Source organism: Rhinopithecus bieti, unplaced genomic scaffold (genome assembly GCF_001698545.2).
Source record: "Rhinopithecus bieti isolate Rb0 unplaced genomic scaffold, ASM169854v2 scaffold_41114, whole genome shotgun sequence".
Taxonomy (NCBI): Eukaryota; Metazoa; Chordata; class Mammalia; order Primates; family Cercopithecidae; genus Rhinopithecus; species Rhinopithecus bieti.
In genome coordinates, this window is record NW_016817363.1 from 78,747 (window position 1) to 90,551 (window position 11,805).

The 11,805-nt window shown below is 40.0% G+C and overlaps 1 protein-coding gene across 3 annotated transcripts in view; it reads right to left on the bottom strand.

Moving 5' to 3' along the window:
• Positions 1–31: 31 nt before the first annotated feature.
• Positions 32–11,805, bottom strand: part of ZBTB20 (zinc finger and BTB domain containing 20) — an 804,541-nt gene continuing 792,767 nt past the window's right edge. For 2 of the 3 annotated variants that reach the window (XM_017855966.1, XM_017855967.1), the window contains one exon: positions 813–1,566. In XM_017855966.1, coding sequence (XP_017711455.1) covers positions 1,145–1,566 — 422 coding nt within the window. In that variant the 3' untranslated portion in view covers positions 813–1,144. Of the gene's footprint in view, positions 1,567–11,805 lie in introns of all 3 variants that reach the window. The other variant, XM_017855968.1, reaches the window with a different exon arrangement.

Consider the following 11,805-nt stretch of genomic DNA (forward strand, 5'->3'; position numbering starts at 1 on the left):
GTGTATGCAAAACCAAAATGAAAAAAAATTACTTTTAACAATTTCACTTTTTTTGTTTTTTTTTTTACACAAATACTGTTGTAAATATATTAAAAAAATCAGCATTCTATCTGGTAAACGTCACTTTTGCCCCTCTATAAAATTTTGAATTAAAAAAGCCTCAAGAACTTTTATTGTTCCCCCCACCCTCCATTTCTCTTTCTTTTCTCTTCCACAAGAATATATCCTGACACTTTTTTTTTTTTTTGCAAAGATTGTTGGAAATAATCCTTCTCTTGTACCTAGAAACATAGGTGCACATTTCTGATATCTTTGTTTTATCCGCATTCCTGCCTTTCATGAAAGTCCCTCTTGATTGTGCTGAGGCTGTGGCTCAGCGAAGACACTGAATAAATACGATAGCCACTGTTGCTTGTTGCTTGTCCAAGTCTTCCTGGCTTCTGCTGCAAGAGGGGGATATGGAAAAGGTGGGCCAGGGTGTGTGGACCCGGGCAGAATCTGGGGGAGAAGCCTGCCATTCGTCTTTCTTTCCCACACCACCGAACCCACTGCCCTTCCCACCCCCACAGCCCTTTTATGAAATCAGACAACGTGGTAGGTGGAAAACAGCAGGGCCTTTCCTCTGGGTTTTCAACCAGAAGTGATATTCCACAGTTTTAACTGGTTACTGTGAAGTCCAAGCGGCCAGAATTGTGAAAATGTCCACTGAAACACTGCAAGCGGTGTACTTAAAGACAGTAGGCCTTTTAGATTTTGTTATATAATTTTTGTAGTGCTCTTCACAAGTGGAAATTTTTTTTTTTTTTTTTACTTTTTTTTTAAAAGATTTTTTTGTAAAGAAGGGTTGTATTTAGAGGCCAGTAGCTAGAGATCCAACCAGTGGACCTCCTGAAGCACTACCAGGCCTTAAGGCCACCATCCGAGGGAGACTGGGAAAACTATTATTCACCCAAGCCTCCGGAAATGTAATGTACCAGCAGGCAAAAAACAGTTCTTCATGTAGTACAAAAGGAAACGAAACAAAACAAAACAGAAAGTAAAATGAAACCAAAACATTTCTTAAATTCTAGTGCCATAGCTTTTTTGTTTGTTTGTTTTTTGTTGTTGTTTTGTTTTGTTCATAAGAAAGAGAGAAAGATACTACTTATCCGTCAGACACATGCATCCTCATGTGGTCGTTGAACTGCTCGATTTGGTCAAACTTTGCTGGGCAGACGGAGCAGACGTAAGTGGTCCCCTCCGTGCAGGCCACCACACCTGGGGGGCCAGCGCGGGCACCTGGGGGTGTGCCTGCAGGGGGAGTCCCATTGCTGGCACTGTGCAGGGCCACGTGTCGCTCCAGGAGGGTCTTGTGAGAGAACTTCTTTTTGCAGATGTAGCACTCGTAGGACTTCTCTCCCCTGTGGAGGCGCATGTGCACGTTGAGGGAGCTCTTCTGGGTGAAGCGCTTGTTGCAGATACTACACTGGTATGCCCTCACTCCTGTGTGTGTCACCATGTGCTTGATAAGGTAATCCTTTAAGGAGAAGGAGCGCCAACAGATGCTGCATTGGTGGGGCTTCTCACCTGTTGATGTAGGAAGAGACAGCAAGCAGGAAAGAGCGAGATATAGCAAGGAATGGAGAATGAAGGAGAGAAAAACAAGACAACAAAAAAGAAAAACAAAACAATTAAAAAAATAAAATCTGATTGCTCAATGGATCATTCTTGATTGAAAAGTCCAGGCCCTCCTAGCCTCTCACGTGCAGAGAAATTTTGCTTTATGGTGATGCCGGGATAGTTTTGCTTTCCATTTCCCTATGCCAAAATGGCTTTCTTGGAAAGCTACCAGATATTCCCCACTAAAAGTCTTCCAAGTCACTCTGTGGAAAACGGAGGGCTACTTTTCAAGGGGGTCACTTTCAGTGTCCTGATTAGGGGATTTTAGTGTTTCCCATTAACATTATCAAACAAAAATAAGAAATAAGAGAGAAGAAAGATCTTTGGAGACATGGGGTGCTCTAGAATCCTTGAGAACTAAGAATATTGGTCACTATAGCTTGGTTCCTTGGGGAAAGTCCCCACTTCTAGTAGTCTGTCTTATAAATACATCTACGTGTTGATTGTGAGTTTTGAAAATATATGCCAACATAGGAACAAGTCATTTTGAAGAGTTATACTTTCAAGTTTATCTGCTTTAGACAGAAATCTTCCTAACATGTAACTTAAGGGTTAATTGCCTGTTCTCTATTGACTGTACTGAGCTGCAGATTGGCCTCATCGGGTGTAGAGGCTGAGTAGGCAGTGGGCAACATGATGGTATCAGACTCAAATGGTCCTATTCAAATCTGGGCACCAACACACTATACACCACTCTGACAAATCACCAAATGCCTCTGAGGTATATAGTCCTACTTACCTCATTGTGCTGGTGTTGACATAAAATACATATGAAATCACTTTGCAGACCACCAAGAGCAGTGTGGGAATACATGCATGGTATTCTTATTACAAGGATACCTCCCACCCCCATTAAATGCTTCCATATGCATTTTGAACTCTTGGGTCAATTTTTAAAATAGTTTTCCTGCATCCTCCTTTGCTCTCAGCCTGTTGGCAGAAACCCTTGTTTCTCCTCAGTTTACTGCCTTGGTTTGGCTTAGAAACCAAATGATCAAGTTTGTTACAAACAGTAAGGTAAGTAATAATACTCAGTAACTTAATGACTACATGAGGTATTCTTAAAGTCCATGGGCCTGTGGCATCTCTTTAAGATAATTACTTAAAGACTTATTTTCTTTGTGCTATTTGGTCTCAGCTCTGCTCCTGACAGGTGAGATGAACTGCGTATTTGGTCAATCTCTCACTTCATTCCTGATTGCGCAGTATAGGCCCTCACCTCAGAGAAAAAAGTCCTTCTTCCACATACTCTTTCATGATCCAAACTAAAATCCAAAGCCTCTGAAACTCCTTAGGGTAATACTGCAACATTTGAACTATGCATCAAGGTAAGAAATCTTTTAAAATTTGAGCTAACTTCCATTTAAAATACATGCCTTGACTGTTTTTCCTTTTTTCCCATTAAGAAACAGAAGAGCTTTGATGAATCATGGTAATAGCAGCAACGAAAACAATCGCCATGTATTGAGTGCTGACTATGTAGCAGGGTTGCTATTAAGTGCTGCATGTTCATGATCCATTTTACTAAACTTTCTCTCATCAGGAATTTTTGTTGTTGTTGTTGATTTCAAACATAAACAGATATGTTTTGAAGCACACTGACCAGACAGTATGATGCATAATATCACAGAGTTAGAAGAGAATTTTACTTTTAGATTAAAACAGGAAAGTTTAGGGAAGCCTCATTGCTAATAATCTCAATTTGCTGAAGACTTCAGTCTATGCACAGTGTTTACATTGGTACTTTTTTTTTTGAAGTAAGACATTCCCTAAGAGAGACAGTCATGCATGTTTTTAGCCGAAACATTTCTGTCAGCTGTAAACATGCCTGGAACTCAACTGGTCTTTGCTATCCTCCTGCTTTCAGACAATTTATAGAGGCTATGATGGGCTGGCCAACTATCATTTAAAATGTGCCCACCTGTCACCTTTTACGGGAAACGTGCCTTAAATTCCAGATGGTATTTTGGCTGCTAGGAAGTTGAAACTTCACCTATGTTAAAATGCTCTGCTGTTTGAAACTTTCACCTTCTGTGTGTTTTTCCTCGAGGCAAGGTCACTGATGAAGCCTTTTTATTTTCACACTCTTCTAATGTGTCTATAAATTGATTCTTCACAGTTGTCATGTTTCTCTCCATAGCATATATAGGTATGTTGTTTGTGTGCCTGTAGTATTGGCTCTACCATTAATTACCCATGTGACCCTGGGCTTTTTAAGTGTTTTCATCTCTCTGGGTTTGTTTCATTTTCCGTATGTGAAGAGTTGGACCAGGCACTTGCCACATGGTCCTTTGTGGATTTAGCAGTCCTCAGTCCATGGTGGACCACAAACCCTGAGGACTCTAGTCCTGGCCTTGTCAGTGAATGACCTGAGGGCAACCTGCTTAGTCACTGAATGCATTACCAGCCCTACATTTTAAATACGACAAAGTATGCTGTTCCCTTCCCTGCCACAGAACAATGGTATGTTACTTAATAAAGAGAAATGTTTGCAAAGCACTTGGGAGCTCCTTAGAGGAAGGTGCTGTCTATAATTACTGAGGTGCTATGATGGTGGAGTGTAGGTATTTCAGAAACTGTCTTACTAAATGGGGTGTATTTTCAGATTAGTGAGGTGCTCACAACCTTCACTTCTGTATGAATTTGAAACACAGTCACTCAGCAGGAATGAATGATTGTGTTTTAAGAAAAAATTTTCCCCATGATTTTCTTGTGTATTACTTACAGCAATCCCAAAATGGTTTTAGATATTATACAATAAATGGATGAGGTCTGTTGATTGTTGCTCTCCAAGTAAAAAAACAAAAAGTGAAGATAAATGGTCAGAGATGGCTTCCCAGGTTTAAGCCTATGGTTAGGAATGCCAAGTCTGATTTGTCAGAAGGGGACACAAAGCAAAAAGTGGATACTTGAATTATAACATCAAGGGGAAGGTCATATAAGTTCCTTCACTTTAAAATGATCTATTTGGGCCTATACAGATGTAGGAGTCAGATATGAATTCCATTTCCTTGGCTGAGTAACTTGGGCATGTCATTTAACCTCTATAAGCCTCAGTTTTCTTATCTATAACTCGAGAATAATCTAGTAAGTATCTGTTTTGTGAAGGTGTTTTGAAAATGGAAGAGATAAAGCACTTAGTACAGAGCATGTGGTCATTTTAAGAAAAATTAAACTGTTCCATTTATCACAAAGCAACCAAGGATAAATGAAACCAACTGCGAAATGACTTGCATGGCATATGGAAGTCAATCCTGAATTTTTAAAAATTTGTTTCAGATAATCAATAAAACAAGTGATTATATTGCAGCTACGTAATTCAGAGTTTGGGGTATAGTCGACTCTCTCAATTACATATGTGAATGGCAAGAAGTGGCCTATGGATACAATGTCAGCACACAGCACAGACAGAGGATTTCCTAGGATAGCTGCAACGGAGCACTGGAGGCACAGAAACCAAACAGCAAGGGAGGAAATTGAGGGAGAGGCAGTGCCCTTTACTGCCTTGCTAAGGGTGTTGGGCATGGTAAAAATATACATTTTTCTCAATTTTTCAATGCCTGCTCATCACCTTCTTCTCATGAACCAGCTCTGACACTTAATCTACCATGACTGAAAAGTGAAAAAAAAGAGGAAGAACGATACTGCTTAGGTTAGAAGATGCAGAGGGTTCTGCCAGAAGCTCAGAAAGTTCAGGTAAAAGCCATCCTAATGGGTAAAGACACCCAACTTTGAATAGGAACCTCTTGCACTGGGGGCTCAACAAGAACCCACTTATTCTACTGATTTTTTCCCCCTCATTTTAACCAAGGCTTCTCCTGAGCTGTGAAAAGGACAATGAATGCTGTTATCAGGAGATTTTTCAGAAGCACTGTTCCTACCTAACTCTCCTGTTCTCTCTGCCTCCCCATCATTTGCCCTAGTACAATGCCTTCCTCTTTCGTGGGTATAGTGACAGGTCAAAAAACCAGGACAGGGTACTTGATGAGACAGCAGGCAGCAAGGAAGGAGGAGAAAGTGGAGAAGGTGGGTAGCGGAAGGTGGCCAGTGGTGAGGAGAGCAGAAGGAATACTTGAAAGTGCAGGTCCTCTGAATGGGGAACATCGAGACTGGACCAGAAAATGGGGAAGGTTCCATATTAACAATGGAAGAACATTCAGATGGAATCATATGGAGCTTTTACTGGCTGCAGAGTGTAGTCTCCACCAAGAGACGTCTGTTTAAAAGAGGACCCACATGGCCGGGTGCCGTGGCTCACGCCTGTAATCCCCGTACTTTGGGAGGCTGAGGCAGGTGGATCACCTGAGGTCAGGAGGCTGAGACCAGCCTGACCAACATGGTGAAACCCCATCTCTACTAAAAATACAAAAAAATTAGCTGGGTGTGGTAGTGGGCGCCTGTAATCCCTCCCAGCTACTCAGGAGGCTGAGGCAGGAGAATCACTTGAATCCGGGAGGTGGAGGTTTCAGTGAGCAGAGATGGCATCACAGCACTCCAGCCTGGGGGACAGAGTGAGACTCTGTCTCAAAAAAATGGGGTGCCCACACACCTGAGATATCAGTGGTGTGATTGCCTGCCAGCCTTTCTGTTCATTCCCTGGGATGTGATCCTGTTGCCAGCTTGGACTGTGAGGTTAAGAAGGACTGCCTATTGGGAACATGCTGCATTGACAAAATATCTGTGGCTTCAGTGACAACTAAGATATTTTAGTTTTAAGCAGAACTTTGGAGAGTTTCATTCATGTTACTTGACTTTTCTTACAATTTTGTGAATACAGTGGATATTAACATCCCTAGAAAATAGCATCTCCAATTAGAGAGTTGTACTAACATCTTGAAGGTCACCTAAGAAGTCAGTAACACCTGACAGTATAAAATACTAGCCCAACCAGATTATCTTCCTCTCCCCTGTTAACAATTCTTTGTTCTCTGGATTATGCTGCAAAATGTATGATGCTACTATAACACATATTAATGGCTTTGATAGTTTTACAGCATTCATAATTGTTTTCTCATAAATTATGTTATTCAATTCACAGAGCAATCATGTAAAGTAAGTACTACAGATCTGAAAAACTGAGGCTCAGGTTGGTTATGGAACTTACCCAAAGTCACTCAGTCAGAAAGTGGTAATATCATGGCTTTCTCACTCCAAACCTTATACTTGTTCCTTTACACCCACTGGCTTGATATAACTAATAGTTCAAGCTCCATATGAGGATTAACACATTATCTTTGTATGACTATTATGGCCCAGTCGCCAATATTGTTATGCTACTATTGTTACAATGTCCATTTACATTGAATTCATGGCTGAAATAGCTGACTTTCTCAAAGTAATAAGCAAAATTACCCTATGTGCAAAGGATATCAATAGGCTAAAAACAGTCACCAATGAATGGGCTGTTGATAATATGATTCAGAAAACGCCAAAACACTTATCTTTTATGGGTAAAAAAAACCCACAAAAGTGTGAAGACAGATATGTGTACAATGTATTCTCTAGCAAATAAAAAAGAGAAAAAAAGAAATTTAAAAGTCTTGCTATGAAAAGAATGTATCTGTGTATAAGTCCCTTGAATTAAATTCTTCTGGAAAGCATGTTCACATTTTAAAATTTTCTTTTATTTATTTTATTTCAATAGTTTTTGGAGACCAGGTGGTTTTGGTGAATGTGCAAATTTCCGAAATGAATGGGCATACGAAAGTGTGATATACATGTATATATACGTGTGTGAAATGTACGTCTCTGTGTGTGTGTGTTTCTGCTGTCACAGAGCTTACATTCTAAGGGGAAAGTGTTAAGCTAATACATGAAGATATAAATAATACAAGTCAGTACTGCTAAATACCAGAAGGGATACATTTGCCCTGTGACCTATGTAATTTGGAAAACTCAACTTACCTCTTATATGTGATTACTTTCTGTGACATAATTTATCCACCACAAAATCAAGCTTTGATCTACAATTTTGATTTACTTTTTTCTAAACAGATTCTTAGCAGTGGAATTTTTAAAAATAATGTTATGTAACAAAAGCAACCTGATGCCATTCTTCTAATTACCCAGGCTCACCTCTCTAGGGGACTGATTCTCAACTTCAGCATGAACCAGGGCTTGTTACACAGATTGCTGGGCTCCATCGCCTGAGTTTCTGATTCAGGATGTCTGGGGCGGGGGTGAAGGGTGGGGGAACATAATTTGCATGCTGCTAGTGTGGGGATCACGCTGCTCCAGGGTTATCTTTGAATTTTCCCTATTGCTTGCCTTCCATATCCACGTTGACACCAAGGCTTATCCTTCTTATATTCTCTGTCTTTCCCTTTCATTTCCATTCCTTTGACTTCTGCTTTTTTCTCTTGATGGAAGGGGGTAGAGGTGAGCACTGCTTTGTTCCCTGACAGGATGGTTTGTATTATCTTTGTTTTTTCCCTCTAATTCTGTTGCTTTCAAACATGCCCTTAACTCTTAGTTTCCTTTCTCACAACTTTTATGCAGCTGCAGTAAGTGAATGAAAGAAACTCCTAGAGATAAGGAAGTCCTCCGTGGTTTTTTTAGCAGTGGATAAAGACTGGTTAGGTGAGGAATTTTCATTTTACTGTTACAAAATTGTTAAGGAATAAGAAAATTCTTTTATGAAGAACATTCAAGAGCAATCTAAGGAGTATAAAACAGTTCCAGTGTTTAAAAAGAGGAAGGATACATGTCAAGCGTGTATTATTCAGAGACAGGAAATAGAGCAAAGCAACTCAGTGTCTCCCGGGTAGTAGGGGCGAAAAGTAATAATTGATGAGGATTTTTTATTTTTCTAATTAAGTAACACTTTGCCTCTTCTGAAAAGCTCTCACATGCATCATACGTTTACATCAAAAGGCAGGAAAAAATCATTTTTATTTTAAACTCAAAGAAACAGAGGGTTGTGAAATTAACTGACTTGTTGAAGGACACACAGCCATTTAGAGGAAACAAAACTGGATCCAAATCATCTAATTCCAGTACAATCGTCTTTCAGTTATGCCTCTACTTTAAGTTTTTGTGTTATAATCACAATGAAATATGGTTTACAACTAAAGCTTCCTTGATTGTTAAAGGTAGAGCTTAGCTCCAAAGTCAATATGACGGACTACTTCTTTGTCTCAAACACATTTTTTTTTTTTTTTTTTTTTTTTTTTTGAGACAGAGTCCTGTTATGTTGCCCGGGGTGGAGTGCAGTGGTGTGATCTCTGCTCACTGCAACCTCTGCCTCCTGGGCTCAAGTGATCTTCCCACTTCAGCCTCCCAAGTAGCTGGAACTATAGGTATGCAGTACCATGCCTGGCTAATTTTTAAAGTTTTTGTAGAGCTGGCGTCTTTCCAAGTTGTCCAGGCTGGTCTCAAACTCCTGGGCTCAAATGATCCTCCCACCTTTACCTCTCAAACTGCTGGGATTACAGGCGTGAGCCACCATGCCTGGCCCCAAACACTCTTTCATGAATGTGGATCATTCACATAGAGCAGTACAAGATTTTAACTGGAATCTGAATCTTAGAANTTTTTTGAGACAGAGTCCTGTTATGTTGCCCGGGGTGGAGTGCAGTGGTGTGATCTCTGCTCACTGCAACCTCTGCCTCCTGGGCTCAAGTGATCTTCCCACTTCAGCCTCCCAAGTAGCTGGAACTATAGGTATGCAGTACCATGCCTGGCTAATTTTAAAGTTTTGTAGAGCTGGCGTCTTTCCAAGTTGTCCAGGCTGGTCTCAAACTCCTGGGCTCAAATGATCCTCCCACCTTTACCTCTCAAACTGCTGGGATTACAGGCGTGAGCCACCATGCCTGGCCCCAAACACTCTTTCATGAATGTGGATCATTCACATAGAGCAGTACAAGATTTTAACTGGAATCTGAATCTTAGAATTGATTCTCTTCAGTTTTTTTTTTTGTTTTTTTTTTTAAGAGATGGGTACCCAGGTTGGCCTAGAAACTCCTGGGCTCAAGCAATCTTCCCGCCTCAGCCTCTTGAGTATCTGGGACTATTGGTGTGTACCATCACACACAATTTATCTCTGCAGTTGTTGAAAGCAACTACCATCTATATTAAACTTTGCAGTTACTGAATTGCTAAGACAGTTACTCTGCAGGTCTATTGGTTTGCATAGTAGCTGTGATGGAGAGAACCCAAATGTCTTTCTTTTTAACTTTTCAAGCGATTCTTTCTTTTAGGATTCTTTTAGAGTATGGGTGGGAACACAGAGTCCAACCCTACTCTTACGAGTATCCCCATGCTCCCTAGAACCTTTTAATACTAATATTTGGACTTTTGCTTTGAATTTTATCACTTCCACTGGGCTCTTGTAAAGTTTTGAGGATCCATTTTTTTATGTTTTCCCCAGAAATTGAAAAGAACTTTGTTTGGAAATGTGAGCTACAACGAACCCAGGTCTTGAATTATTTCCACATGTTCCGGCTGTCTTGCTTTTTGAAAATCTAGACCAATTGTTCTAAAACTTTGTTAGGTTAGGGGATCCTTCAGTTAGACAAAAGTCTTGAAAGACCGATAGGATTTCCAAACTGCCACTGCCAAATAATTCTGGAATGAAAGGGAAGAGCATTACTTCTTCTAAATTAGGGGCCTGATTGATATATGCACATTATTACTTTCAGATGGGGCTATATTATACACACCATTACAATAACATTCATAATTTACTGAGGATGTTCATAATTTACTAGAAAACTGAAGTTCACACTTTCAGCATAACTCAGATTAATAAAATGACTCTACCTATAGCTTTTGCATCTATAATGTCTGAGTGCACAAATCCTTTGTTGGTTTTTTCATGTCCAAATCTAGTTATCACAGTTAACCACAGAATCTTTGGTGAATCCATTGGAGAAATGTATTTATACATCAAGAAGATATTTTTTGGTAGTACACTGAAAATTTTATGTTGCAAATTTAAAGACTTACCTTAGTATGTGATCTAACAGGATGTGTGAACTTTGTATCTGATAGGTCTACTTGAAGAGATGTACAGAGGGGAAAGTAGATATGTTTATGGATCCAAGACCAGCAAAGTCAAGTTTGGCTAAGGAGATACTTTCAAATGGTCCTTCCTATACCCCTCCCCACAAGTTCCTTAATTTAATGGCTTATAAATCAGCTATCCGGGGGAGGAAAGGATATACACTATGTGATAACACTCTATAAATAATAAGTTGCTACAAAATAAAAACATTACTATTTGATTACTTCACCTAATAATGGTGATACCTAAACCATATGGAAAATTTATTGTGATTGACCTCAGGTCATTCGTACATTCACATTTATCCCTATAAATAAACATAGCGACTTACCACTATTCAAATTTCTTCCTAAATTCAGTAGTGAGTCACTTTGTTTATTTGCAAGTGTGAATACTGTGATCTTTAAAAACTGATTCTCATAAAAGTACGCACATTAGTTTACATAATGTCCTGACTTACACTGCAAAGAAGGCAAAATTGATCGTAAGTAATGTTCTATTTGAGTTGTACAATTCCATGTTTGATGCCTTGTCTCCATCTCTGTTGCTTTCTTTCCCTTCAGTCCCCAATCTAAACTTTGCTGTTTTATGTCCTGTCTCTTGGATTCCTACTAGTTGACCTGAGAAACAAGGTTGTTTTGAGAAACTAATTTGTTTTCATGTATCAGAATTCGAGTATGTAACTTTTCCCTGGTAAATTATGTGTCATTTAATAAGGGTATTCTGAGGTCAGGCACAGTGGCTCGTGCCTGTAATCTCAGAACTTTGGGAGGCTGAGGCAGGCAGATGGCTTGAGCTCAGGAGTTTGAGACCAGCTTGGGCAACATGGTGAAACCCTGTCTCTACAAAAAATACAAAAGGTAAACGGCCGTGGTGGTATGTGCCTGTAGACCCAGCTACTTGGGAGGCTGAAGTGGGAGGACTGCCTCAGTCCGGGAGGTTGAGGCTGCAGTGATCTGAGATCATGCTACTGCACTCCAGCCTGGGTGACAGAGCGAGACCTTGTCTCACAAAAAAAAAAAAAGATTTTCAAATATAATGATCATCAGTGTTGCAGGTATTCTTAGGTCCAAGAGAATCTAGGTGAAATCACAATTGTTTAGGTACTCACTTATATGGAGGCACATCCATGGAATGCCCAA